Raw genomic sequence first — 13,947 nt, forward strand, 5'->3', positions numbered from 1 at the left:
TGCCATGTCTCACTGCGCTTTTAGCCAGCTTGATTTATTTAAACTGTTGCTGTAGTCTTCTATCAGTCTGTGGGAGCAGATGACCTAATGCAGTTTTAAATATTTCAGTGAATGCAGGAGAGTAACTTGTTCTGTTCTTAAAAGGCTTTAGGCACACAATGTCTCTATGAAAACACTTCTGTTGTGTTCTGCTTCAGGATTCTGAGACAGTCTGCTTTAATGCTCAAAGCTCTCTTAAAGTTACTCCAGTATGTTATTTTACAAGTTAACTCTGATTGTCAAAGCCTTCAACTAAAATACAAGCTTTTTCTTTTTCCTGTAGGTGGTGCCATAGGATCTTGTGTGAAATACACTGATAAAAGCAATAACCTTGGAGTCATTCAGATAAGCCCACAGGCTGCTACTGATGGGTCATTAAGCATTATTTACTTGAATGGTGACACATGCAAAGACAAGAAGCATTATTCAACACGTATAATCTTCCAGTGTGATCAAACAATGGTAATTTTCTGTGCCAGTTGCTATTAATGAGGATTTTAGAGCTTGAACTTATTGTAACAAAAAAGACAGCGTTTATGCCTCTTGGAATGGAGAAGCTAGTTCTAAGAAGTGATATCTTATGTACAGGCTTTTCCCTTGTCCCTCCTTACAACTGCTTTCCTGAACCTGTAGAATACTACAGTGAACTCTATCATGAAATCCTGTGAGCCACTAAAAGAAGCTCTTTGAAAATGAGTACTGAAATTTGATTATAGAAATCTTGAACTGTGCAACTACAAAAAAAAAAAATGCATTCTGCATATATGTTTTGAGACTTGCAGAGTAATTGTTAGTAAACCTCCTTCACATAGCTCTTTTCTGTAGGGATCACCGGTGTTTGAGCAAGAAGATGACTGTGAGTTCGTTTTTGTTTGGAGAACCTTGGCAGCGTGCCCTGTTCACAAAGCAGAAGGTAAATGTAGTTATTTAAGCTTTAAAATATCAAACAAATCTGTGTAAGAAGTGAAGCTGTTTGTTTCTTGCCCTGTGAATCTTTCTGTAAAGGTGTTGGCATGTGGAGGGATTTTTCTTCTGATCTTTAAGCCAACTAAGAATCATATCTAACATTAAAAGTACATCTTAGGTTGACAGGCAAACGTACTTCCCTGTCTAGGGAAAGTAGATAATTCAGAGATGGAACTATTACTTTATAGTACTACCTTGCTAAATCACAGGTAGACTTCCTAGTGTCATGTAAATCTTAAAAAAAAATCTGGTTTCATGAGAACACAGTTGATCCTCTGCCTGGCAAGTCATTCCTTGTTCCCACACTGATGTCTGGAAGCTACAGTGTAAGCTTGACCCTTGGTAGACAATGGTGGAGGAACCAGCGGGAACAGTATCAGGATTTTACAGTTCACTTCAGGGCATGCAGGAAGGAATCACAGGTTCTAATTCAAGTACTCAGTTGACTCTTAGATGGGAAGTTGAATGTGCAGGTATCTTTTCTGCCCTTGCAGGCTTTGTTTTGCAACTTGTAGATAATGCCTTGCAAAACATCCAGACTTCCTGTAAAGGATCTGTTGCAAGAGTCCTAGATGTTATTGAAACCACCAGTGATCTTGTGTGGCATAAGAGGAATGTTTACAGGCTGTTGCTCTGTTGCACACAGTTACTGTGAAGGTCACTGGTGACAAGAGTTGTGCTTTTGAAGGGAGAGAAAATGATGTTTTTAACTTGGTACCAACTTGTTGGATGGTTGAGGAGAGCATAATAATAATGGGATACAATCTGATAGTTTTTTTTTAAAACTTCAGAATATTGAGCCAAGGGTCAGTTTATAAGAGAGGACTCAATCAGCAGCTAAGTTACTGATGCATATCAGCTGATTAGACTCCTGAAACTAGAATTTTCCCAAACCTTTTCTGTATGCATCTTGGTAGACCCATAAGCTGTAGCTAATGCTTTCTATGATCATTTCCTAACTTGGCAAACTTCATAGCTGTTAAAAGATGACGCAAGATTGACCTCTAGGACAACTTTTGCTTTGGCCTTGTGACCTCGCTGTTCTTTCCAGATAATTAAGCATGTGCTGGACTTGGTGTCTTGTTCTGTATTTAACTTTCAGCATGGCTGAGGGAAGAACCTGTGAGGCCATTTTGAGGTATATTTTAAACTACAGTGTGACTTCTGCATCTTGCTTTAATGACAGTTATAAAATTAATGTTCTGTTTGTAGCTTAGTTGCATAGTTCTAGATATTGGTGACTTCCCAAAACAAGCTGCTTAGCTGGACTACAATGGTTCTTCAGTGTTACTGCTCTGAAGTGCCAGGTACTAATTTTTGTGGGCTCTTTTGTTCCAGTAAGCCTTAATTGTTGTGAGTGTATTTGGCATGGCTTATAGATATTAAATTGTATTTTAAATTCTTAACTTCTCTTTAAAGGAGAGGATTGCAAAGTGAAAGATCCAAGGTACGGTCATGTTTATAACCTGAAGCCACTTTCCAATAAAGACATTAAAGTGAGTACAGATGAGTATGACTACTACTTCAGAGTTTGTGGAGAAATATCAGTACCTTGCAAAAAAGAGGCTCACAGTGTGTCATCGTGTCAAGTTAAGAAGATGGACAGTAATTTCAGAAAAGTAGCAGGTATACCACTTGATTGGAAAGAAATTACAGAATGGGAATATTAATCAGCATGAGATTGAAGCAACTGTGTGACACAACAGCGGTTCTGGCTGATATTGTAGGGTGTTTTATCTCTTAAGATGTACTGCTTTTGCTTTGTGTGCAGATAAAATATCATGTATGTAGTTACCTTGACACACAATTAGGAATGGGCTTGAGCCTGCTGTAGTGGAGTAGTACATATTCAGTAACTAGGCCACAAGTTTTAGAGGAAGGTTGAGATCTTTCTATCAATATTTTGTGCATATATTGATGCACGAAATATTGTGCATGTTATTTCTGTCTTATGTATCCCTGTTGCCAGAAGAGTTACTGCAATCATGTGTATTTACTGGATTAGCTGTTTACTTTTCTTAACTCTTTGCTTCTAGGCTTGGTTACAGAAAAACTGACTTTCAAAAATGGTTTAATAATGATTAATTATACCAGTGGAGAAAAATGTCATAAAATATATGAACGATCAACTGCCATATTGTTCTATTGTGACAAGACTACATCTGAGGTTAGTTTCAAAACATATACTTCCTGTATGTACTGTCTTCCAGGGTTACCTTCTTCTTAATGTGTAGGAGGGTAAGGCAAAGAACATAATCTAGCTTCCTTCAAGGACTGCCTAATCATTTACAGATTAGACAGGAGACTGAAACATACTGTGAGGTAATAGAAATGAGGAATGTTTCCTATTTATGGAAGGTACCTTTGTCATGCCCTAGGAAAGTCAGGGCATGTTGTTCCCTTAAGGGGTGCCTGCTATTAGCAAAGCTCTTGCTGATGTTGGGAGGAGATGTTCTCTCAGAAATAACAGCCATTTCTTTCTGAGAAATAAAGGCTAGGAGGATGAATCTGGAGAAAAGTAGGTATTACATGGCTGGATCAAAATAAGCTGATTACTTGTTTTTAGTATTATGTCTCTCTCTATACTTGTGCTTCCCTTTGTGTTTTTAAAACAATGGTGCCTAGAGTTACTTTTGTTCTTCCCCTTGTTCACGGAGGAGGCAGAAGCACCTGATGGCTGCTGCCCTTTATACCAGAAGAGTACATGTGGATAAACTTGGTTTGGGAGAAGCCCTGCTTTGGTCAGGGCAAAGGCATAGTGTGGCTCCTAAGATATGTAAATACAAGTTCCTGGATCTTGTTGAAGCAAGAATGAGACAGTTAGGTAGTTTTGGTGTCACTAAATGAGAAAGTAAATTCCTTTTGTATTTTGTTCTTTCAGCCTGTATTTTTGAAGGAAACTCCAGATTGCACCTACATGTTTGAGTGGCATACGCAGTATGCTTGCCCACCTGTTAAATCTACTGAGTGCTCCTACAAGTGAGTTCTTTCCACAAACTTGAAATGGAGCTGTATGATGGCAAAAACAAATACAGCCTTATTGCAGCTCACTGGAATACTGCCGCTTCAGCTATTGAGTTTTGACTGAGTCAGTAACCAACTGATGTGGCATTCAATGCCAGTGCAATATATCTTTAAGTAACTTCTGCAATTTGTACTTCCTAAAACTAATTTCACTGAAGAAAAAAGCTTTGAGCTTCTTCTGGGGAATAAGCCTAGTATCAAAGTGAACTGTTTGGTATGAAGTTATTGATGGCTGAAATCTTGAGTATGTTTAGGTTGTTACAAGTGTCTAATTATTATTTAACTATAGCTAATTTAAACAAGAATACAACTGCTGTCTATTTGGAACTTCCAAACAAAGCTCCAGGAAAGAGGTAATCTCTTTCTGTCACAACCAAATACTAGCTCATTAAGATTTGCTAAGTGGAGTCAAATGTGGCTAATAATTTTCCCAGAGTTTTAACATCTGGCATGATGATAGTTTTCTACGCTAAGGTAAAACAATCTGCTTTAATCATGCATTTGTGCTTGCCATGCCCTGAAAGCCTGCAGGCTTCAGTGAGAGGTCAGAATTACTCTTGCCTTGGCCGAGGGCTGTGTGCATGTGGAAAGTTACTGGAGGGGTTGATGATACAATGGTATCTCTCTGTACTGAATTAGAGGTTTGTACAGAGTGATGAGTCTGGTGCAGATTTCTTTTTGATCATGATACTCTGCTTAAAAGTTATTGCAGTAACTTAAGAACTGTAACTTAGAATTACTTGATTTTTTTTTTTTAAGTGCCTCTTAACTTGAATAATTTTTCTTTCTTACAGGGATGATGAAGGAAACTTCTATGACTTTTCATCTCTGACACGGCATAGAGAGAACTGGGAGGCAATCACTCTAACTGCTTCTGCACAGAAATACTATATTAATGTCTGCAGACCCTTAGTACCATATGGTGCTGCACGTAAGAGCAAAATAAAAATATATTCTTGCTGTGGCTTGGGGAGACAAGTGTTAGGACAGTACTGCTGGCTGTTTTTCAGAGTCAAAAAATCACAAAGTAAGGTATTTGGAGACAGTGATGTAATTTTAGCACCAGAATGAAAAGTAGCTTGTGGGACTGATTTCCATCTGCTTGGCAGATGAGATCAACTACCAGCTCTTCTTTTGATAATTTCAGTGCTCTAGGTCTTCCATCCGTAACCAAAGTCCACTATAGCTCTTAAAGATTAAAATATTGTTTTGGTGCAAGATGTTAACTTCGGAATTTTCTCTATGGCATCTTCTGACTGACTCCACATTTTGTACAGTGGAACACCAGGGGACAGACTCCAACCTTTCATTCTGTAGTAGTCTCCTTCCCCAGTAGCTGTTACTACTTTTGGGAAGAAAACCAGCACCCCAATGAGTATGGTTTGGACAGTGGATTGGAGATAGATCAGCCATGACATACCTGAAAATAGAGGAGTGGAGTTATATTTCAGGCAAGTAAGCTTTAATAACAATGGGAGTTATAATGCAGGTTTTGTTAATCTGTATAGGTTCCTGTCCTGCTGATGCTGCTGCCTCCCTCATGGAGGGCGCGAAGTGTACGAGTCTTGGGGAAGTGGCCGATGGTCCCCGGTGGGAAAACGGCATTTCTACTCTGAAATACATTAATGGGGAGCAGTGTCCAGATAAAATTCGCAAGAAAACAACAATATTACGCCTCAAGTGTGATGAAAGCAAAATTGTAAGTGGGCTTCTCCTGGTGGAGTTTAGTGTTTTTGTGAGTTATTCATATCACTGTATGTGTATGGAGAATTATACACAGTTCTCATCCATTCCCTAATTGTCTGTAATTGGATGTGAGCCAATCTTGTAAGCATTAGATGCAATGCAGTTTTTGAGAGATCATTTTGTATGGTTTGCCAGCACAGATTTTTATCATCAGTAATACTACAAATTGTCTCTCTCTGTCTTGAAGCACTTGCCAACCTGCAACACATTTGTATTCAAGTAGTAAATAATGTTCCTGGCTGTGTAGTTCTTAACTCCTACACATCTGTGCACCTTACTGTTAAGTACTCTTCTCTTTGAGATGCCTTACCCTCACCTGTTGGATTTTCTGTTGCCCAACTAGACTGCCTTTAGCTCTCTTCTCATCAGTTTCATTGCTCCTAATAGTGATTTTGTACTGTCTTGTATATTTGAAATATCCACAGTTAAATACTCTGGGTTAATTCACTGAACCATGCTGGGCAGTTAGGTCCTAGGACTGGCATTCACACTGAGCTCAGCCAGAGGCTCAGGGATAACGCTGTGGTATGTGATCTTATGGTACCGCTCAGTAGAGATGTCACTCTCTCCCCTGTTTCATGTTTAGGAATCGAAGCCAGAGCTTATAACGGCCATTGAGGATTGTGACTATACCTTCTTATGGTTCACCGCAGCCGCGTGTCCTCTTAAAAGCAATGTGCAAAATGACTGCCGGGTAACCAATCCTACAACAGGTAGGGAGGAGGCCTCAGGATTTTGTATGTGGAAGAGTCTGCTGGAAGTGTCACTACTGTGTGTGTGTTCTTGAGGGACTTCTTTAGAAAAGGGCAGTGTGATGTATCCTCTGGAAAGTGACCAGTAAGCTTACTGGTGGATAGAAATGCAATGTCCTTTGGAACATAAATAGTCTATAGTTCTGAAACTAGTTTTACCTCTGATTATTAATATGAAATACTAACTGTTTGCCTTTCTAAGCTAGCAGTCAAGTGGAGACTGGTTGGCCTTCCTACTAAATTAAGTTACCAAAGCTTTTAATAGGAACAAATGCCTTGCTTTTCAGTCTAATTAAAAAAAAGAAATAAATTATTTCCTCATCTGCCTTCAGGCCACCTCTTTGATTTGACACCGCTAAAGCGAGAATCTGGCTATACCATCAGTGGTTCACACAACAAAAAAATTGAGTTGAACATTTGCGCTGAAGCTAAAAGTTCATGTCCTAATGGAGCTGGTAAGTAGCTCATCCCTTCTGATACTGTAGTCACTGACTATAAAAAAACCCAAAGGAAATAGTTATGCTCCATTTTACAATAAAATGCAACGGGCAGGTTTTACTAGTGTAGAAACAGTGAAGAGAACAGCTGTGTGACTGAATTGCCTAGGAAAATATTCTAAAACTGTTTTAGGAAATGAAGTGATGTATTCCTATAAAACTCCATTCTTAATCTTAAATAGGCTCACTTCCAGTCCAGTCCTTTTAGGTCTAAATGGATGGGTATTCCTTTGGACATGGGCGTGGGAGAAGAGTGCTTCTAATGCATTTATTGACTATTGCAAAAAGTAAGAGATAGAAAAATTAAAGTGAGACTAAAATATTAAGATTCCCGCTGTTTATATTGTAAGGTGCATATTTGGAGGCAAGTTACATCAGACTTGATCTGTTTTGTTAATTTTTCTTTTTTACTTCAGCCGTCTGCATCACGGGTGGCCCCAAACCAATTAATGCTGGAAAACTGAGTAAAACTTTAACTTATGAAGATCAAGTGCTAAAGCTTGTCTATGAAGATGGAGATCCTTGCCCTGCAGACCCTGACCTGAAGCATAAAAGCCATTTTAGCTTTGTATGCAAGTCCGATGTTGGAGATGACAGCCGGCCTGTTTTTCTGTCTTTTGATGAGCAGACATGCACTAGTTACTTCTCTTGGCATACTTCCTTGGCTTGTGAGGAAGAGGTAAGAATTTAATTCTGTGGAAAACACCTGTGGGACTAAATTTCCAGGGAAGTTAGGCATAATAGCAGCACATGTTTTAAATTCCTTGAGGGAAAGTACAGAACACAAGTACATGCAGATTTTTTTTTACTGACACAGCAGGGATGAACAAATACTTGGTAAACTTCTGGTCTGCAGGGTGAACCAAGTTAAAACCTGTAGCACTTCAGAAGAACCTCTCTGTGGAACCTACTTAGCTGCTTTTGTGTACAGCTCAAATGAAAGCCATAGGGCATCTTCTTGGGAATTGATAATTAAGATCCTCCAATGCAACAGGCCAACAGAGGTTAGGTTGAATTGGGGATGGATAGCATCTCTGTGCATGGGGACAGTCTTTGCTGCTAAGCAAGTAAGTAGCAGCCAGGCAAGTTGTACATCAGGATCTGCCTCTGCTGTTTAACATGTGCAGTAATAACTTAATTTGGTTAACTCTAAATGAACTGGTGTTCCAGACAATACTTTGAGCTGGTCTCACTTTAGTTAATTTTAACTAGTTAAATTGTTACCAGCAGTGGGTCCACAGAGTAAAAGCCAGCAATAGTAATGGAAGACTAAATGAACTATAGCATCAATTTGGATCTCTTCTTAACACCTGAACACTACCTTTTGTGAATCTGCCTAATCGTTCTCTTTGCTGCCTCGATTACCTCTAGTGTGACCATTATTCTCTGTGACAAGTTATTTTTCCTCCTCATCACTGTCTCAATACTACCATAGCTCTTGCTTCCATTTAGGAAAAACAGTTCCTAGTTTTCCCTGACAGGAACTGACACGTCTCCTTCTTTTTGTACGAGTTCTGCTATGTATTGCTCTAGTTTCCTCTTCAGTAGTGTGTACCATGATGCAATATAAATAAAAAATGCTTAAAACCACTGTGTTTTCCAGCCCATTAACTCTATTCAGTCATCATTTGTGTATTTTTTGATAGCTTTACACAGTGTATCCACAATTGGCCTAACTAGTTCAGTGTGTTGACAGGTAGGAGGTAGCATTGGTAATTATTTGTCCTGAAATTAAATGGCAATTTAGTAGTTACGCCTTGTCTAATATCTAAAAAAGAATAGACCTCCCAAATTCCAGATAGGTTGTCTGTAAGCTTATGTCCTTTAAGAATGTATGAAATAGGTTCTGAAGAAATGCAGTGCTCAAGCCATCAACTTGCAATACAATAACTTTACATTGTTATGACCAGGCTTGTTTACCTAGAGGGGGTCCAATGATGTAGGGGAGATGTGGAGAGGAAGAAACTGTAGGATCTACTGATCTTATGAAGACAGTGACTATGTGTGCTGGAGTCTGCATATCAGAGCTTTATACTGTTGTATTGTTCTGATATGGACTCGATTCCATAAGAGCATTTAAATGACTGAGGTTTTTCACATGCAGCTTGTAGTGTCTATAGACAAACAGAAAATTGTGACAAATTTTGCTTTACTTAAATTTCAAGTTTTTCAGTGCAGCCCCACTTTTGGTCCTATGATGTCCAGGATGATTGTGAATAAATTAGAGCAAGTAATAAAAGAATAAGAGCAGTAAAAAGTACTTTCTTGTAGGTAAAGTGCTCAGTAATGAATGGCAGTTCCCTCATTGACCTGTCTCCTCTGATCCATCGCACTGGGTATTATGAGGCATTTGTGGATGAAGATGTAACAGAAGTTTCTCCAGACTTCTACATCAACATTTGTGAGCCTCTCAATCCTATCAAAGATGTCAGTTGCCCACCTGGAGCAGCTGTTTGCATGGTTCCTGTTAATGAGTCACCAATAGTAAGTACTATGCCTGGAATCACTGAAATGTTCATTTCTCTGCTAGTTTAAAATAGTATCCCTGCTTAGAGACCTGATTTGAACCAGAGGCTTGACAATGGGTTAAAGAAATGGAACACAAAATTTATCCTGCAAAATTCCCTTTCATTGCTTTTTCCTGTGAAGAAGTATTTTCCTGTCCTGAACCCCAGTGAATTCTTTGGGTGTCAGAAGATTCCATACCATGACAAATATGAAAAATTACCACAGAATTTTTTTTTTCCTATAGTGCTGTGTGCCAATTACGGAGCTTGGGAAACAGAATGCCTCTTAAATTGCCCTTCTGTGTCACAGAAATGGTGTGCTTGATCTCATGATAGCCTGTTGCAATATAGCTTTATATAACAGTGTATGACTGCACCATTCAGCTTGGTGTTATTGGCAAACTTGCTGAGGCTGCACTCAATCCCACTGTCCATGTCTCCATCAAAGATGTAAAACAGTGCCAGTCTCAGTACCAACCCAGAGGAGTGCCATTTCTCACTGGTCTCCACTTGGACATTGAACTGTTGACCACAACTCTTTGAGTACAACCATTCAACCAATTCCTTATTCACCAAGTGGTCCATTCATCAAGTCTGTCTCTCTCTAGTTTAGAGACAAGGATGTTGTGCGGGACAATATCAAATGCTTTGCACAAATCCAGGTAGATGATGTCAGTTGCACTTCCCTTATCTACCAGTATTGTAACTCTGTTATAGAAGATCAACACATTTTTCAGGTCGAATTTGCTCTTAGTGAACCCATGTTGGCTGTCACCAATCGTCTCCTTATTTTCAGTGTGACTTAGCACAGTTTCCTGGAGGATCTGCTCCATGATCTTGCAGGCACAGATGTGAAGCTGACTACTCTGTAGTTCCCCAGGTCTTCCTTTTTTTCCTTTTTAAAAATGGGGGGTTATGTTTCCATTTTTCTAGTCAGTGGGAAATTCACCGGAGTGCCACAACTTCTCAAATGTGATGGATAGTGGCTTCGCAGCTTCCTCTGCCAGTTCCCTCAGGACCTGCAGATGCATCTCATCAGGTCCCATGGGTTTGTGTAACTCAGGTTCTTTAAATGGTCTTAAACCTGATCTTCTCCTATAGTGGGCAGTTCTTCATTCTCCTGTTTTGCCACAATGATTTAAAGAAGAATCTACCTGTAAGAATCAGAACCTCCCTGGCTTTTTGTTTGAGCTGCCCGATTTGTGTTTTGTTAGGATTGAAAACTAACTGTTCTTTGAATATAGAATGCAGTTTTGAAAAGTGCAATCATTGTGCTTCTGTGTAAAACAAACACATTAGTTTGGATTGATCTGAATCTCTGGGCTGATCTGAACTCTAGATGTGTCCCATATGTGTCTTAATACATGTCTTTGCTTGTGTAGGATATTGGTCGTGTTACTGAACCTCCCAAGTTAAATGAGGCAGTAAATGAAGTTTACATCACTTACAACAGCAGTACTCCTTGTCAGATAAACAACAAATTGAACTATACTTCTCTTATTGTATTTCACTGCAGCCAAGGAACTAGTCTGGTAAGACATCTATTAAACTTCTGTTGATACTGGAGTGCAATGGGAAGTGGGTAGTAACCACTGTTAGCTTTTCTAAAACTAAATCAGGGACTTGTTTCTAGCATGTAAGGATGGACTTGTTTCGACAAGGAATATACGTAATATTTGTATTCTAAACTACCTAAATACTTCATACTTAAATACTTAGTATTTATATTCTTAACTGGTCAGAGTTTCATAGAGTGCATGAACTTTAGGCTTGAGCGTAGCAGCTTCTGATGGTTTCAAGGATCAAATTCCACTGAAGTAGTGTAGCGATAACGTATTGCTGGCGTTAAACTTAATGGTATGTTGTACCTTGTGTAGGTCCAAAAGCTTGTACCACAAACTGGCACAAGAACCAGTATAACTGTAAACCTGTTACTGTGAGATGTTACCACTGTGTTGTAACTCTTTCCATAATCTTACACAGCTTTAAAAATTTGCATTTAGTACTTATGTTTTTATTCTGTGGTGACACCTGAACACTGGTGGTGAGAATCTAACACTTTTTTGGATGCTTTAGCAAACTGTAGAGAAGCACTTGGGTATGATGTTCCACAAACTAGAGCAGGGGTGTCAAACTCATTTTTGCCAGCACCTGTATCAGCCTCGCTTCACTACTCCTGCATTTATACAGTCATAAAATTACATTGGGACCTTTGAAGGCAACAGTGAGTAGAGGTTGTTGCAGATACTCAGTGGAACCATTTTCTATCAACATGGGGTGTGAGCTGAAACCCTAGGCAGCTCTGAATGTTACACAGACAATACTTAAATTTTTATTTAATATTTTAACAGAGGACACAGCATTGTTTCTAAACCTTAACTCTGTGAACTTTCTTAACACTGTCTATTATGGAGAAACACAGTTCCCTCACACTTTTGTTCCTGCTTGCAACTAAGCCGAACATCAAAATCTTGACCCTAATTAATAAGAAAGTTTGCATACTTCAGTTACTGCTTTGATTGTTCTCTGGAGATGGGTAGAATGTACTTCACTTTTGCTTTTTTGATACTGCTTACAGTATGAAGGTGTGGTGTTTGTTCTACAGTCAGTCTGGCCTCAGTAATAACTGAGGTTATCTGTTGGGGTAGTGAAAATACAGAAAGAAGGACAGACTCTCCAAAAACTGAACCTAATGCATCTTGCTGTGTTCTTTGGTAACAGGGTAAGCCAAAGATGATACAGAAACTTGACTGCAGTTTTGTGTTTGAGTGGGAAACTCCAGTTGTATGTCCTGATAGAGTGAAAACTTTAGGCTGCTCTGTGACTGATGAACAGCTACACTATACTTTTAACCTGACCAGCCTTTCTGGAAGATCATTTGAGGTAATGCCATCTGGTGGCCTGAATTTTTTGTTTTGTTTTGTTTGTTTGTGGTGGTGGTGCTGTTATTATTTGTGATGTGGTTTTGGTTTTTTTTTGTTGCCCAACACAGTGAACATTTAAAAACTGAAGCAGGGGTTTCTTTTGAGCACCCTAGGGTGTGAGTGGAAACTGAAGCATGTGCTGCAGCTGTGATCAATGTTGATATGTTTGGCCTCTGACAAAGGGAATATTAGACAGAATAACATTAAGTTTTTAATGTTTGAGGGAAATTAATGGATATACTGATGGGGAAAGGAAGAAGTCGTCACCTGTGACAGAATCCTGAACATGAAATCTAGTCTAGTGAACAGACTATATCCTTGGTCCTGTGGGTGTACACTGTCTGCAGTTTTGCCATATTAAGAAAGGCCAGATTTGCAAAATTATCTTATTTTCTTCATTATGCAAGTACTGCATGAGACTTGGTTTATAAGGCACTCTGTTGTTCTTTGTAAGTATTGACTGTAGGCTTTAAGGCAACCTTGTTAGTGATCCTTCTCGGTATTTTCTGGATCCTTCACAGGTATTTTCTGGAGCCAATAGTTACCATGTTGGTGTGTGCAGTAAAGCAGCAGACTTGCCCCAGGGAAAATGCAAAGATGGAGCAGTATGTCTGACATCTGAAAGTGGTGCATCATCTTTTGGAAACATAAAGGAAATGAAAATGGACTATAGCCACCAGGATGAAACTGTCATTTTGCAGTATACAGGAGGTGATTGGTGCCCTCCAGGTGAGGTTGAAGCAGACCCATTCTTTATGCAAAAACTTGTCAGCTTTTTTCTAACTTTTTAAATACAAGGTTTTGTTGTGATAGCAGGGAAGCAACATGGCTTTTGTTTTGCATACATTAATAGAAACGTGGTTTCGTTAAATCACATGCGCCATATTAATGTGCAACATCAACATGTATCTTCTGGAAAAGAGTGCAATTTTTCTGAAGGGATGATCATAGCTAATTGTACACTACATCATCCTAATTTTCTAATTGGGTTTAGACTCCATATTTCAGTATTTCTGTTGTCTGCCTCTGCTTACAACTCTTCTTTAGTATTGAAGTGTAGTCTTTGTATATGGTCCTGCATACGGATATACCTGCTATTCTACTTCATGTTAAGAGGATATACTTTTCCTTCCCAGTGACTGAAAAGGGAGAGCTTTGTGTGTTCCCCTTCACGTACAAAGGGAAGAGCTATGAGGAGTGTATTACAGAAGAAAAGAACAGGCCATGGTGTGCTACAACTGAAGACTACCAGGGAGATGGAAAGTGGGGATTTTGTAGTAACGGTAAGAACTTCCTATACTCTGTGTGCAGGGTCTGAGCCAATGCAGGGAGTTGGCCATTATCAGGCTGGGCACAAGACCTCTGATGCAATATGGTGGAAGTAAAGGGGTAGGAGTAGGCAAAATAAGGGCTCTATGGGTCAAATCTGACCTTGAGTGAGTAAAATACTTTTGAAATAAGAAGTTCATGTCTTTAGATCATGACTGTTCGG

At 39.2% G+C, this 13,947-nt stretch overlaps 1 protein-coding gene across 3 annotated transcripts in view; it reads left to right on the top strand.

The window, feature by feature from the left end:
- The window catches only part of IGF2R (insulin like growth factor 2 receptor), a gene marked incomplete at its 5' end in the record, with an annotated part of 61,472 nt that overhangs the window by 35,394 nt on the left and 12,131 nt on the right, over positions 1 to 13,947 (top strand). For all 3 annotated transcript variants that reach the window (XR_013921941.1, XM_080341256.1, XM_080341257.1), the window contains 15 exons: positions 323 to 501; positions 865 to 952; positions 2,425 to 2,631; positions 3,042 to 3,172; positions 3,887 to 3,984; positions 4,824 to 4,960; positions 5,538 to 5,728; positions 6,362 to 6,488; positions 6,860 to 6,982; positions 7,441 to 7,703; positions 9,296 to 9,508; positions 10,914 to 11,063; positions 12,253 to 12,414; positions 12,977 to 13,184; positions 13,592 to 13,738. Coding sequence is in view for 2 of the 3 variants with exons in the window: in XM_080341256.1 (XP_080197382.1) it covers positions 323 to 501; positions 865 to 952; positions 2,425 to 2,631; positions 3,042 to 3,172; positions 3,887 to 3,984; positions 4,824 to 4,960; positions 5,538 to 5,728; positions 6,362 to 6,488; positions 6,860 to 6,982; positions 7,441 to 7,703; positions 9,296 to 9,508; positions 10,914 to 11,063; positions 12,253 to 12,414; positions 12,977 to 13,184; positions 13,592 to 13,738 (2,424 nt within the window). The remainder of the gene's footprint in view (positions 1 to 322; positions 502 to 864; positions 953 to 2,424; positions 2,632 to 3,041; positions 3,173 to 3,886; positions 3,985 to 4,823; positions 4,961 to 5,537; positions 5,729 to 6,361; positions 6,489 to 6,859; positions 6,983 to 7,440; positions 7,704 to 9,295; positions 9,509 to 10,913; positions 11,064 to 12,252; positions 12,415 to 12,976; positions 13,185 to 13,591; positions 13,739 to 13,947) is intronic.

The sequence above is a fragment of the Nesoenas mayeri genome (assembly GCF_963082525.1).
Source record: "Nesoenas mayeri genome assembly, chromosome: 3".
NCBI lineage: Eukaryota > Metazoa > Chordata > Aves > Columbiformes > Columbidae > Nesoenas > Nesoenas mayeri.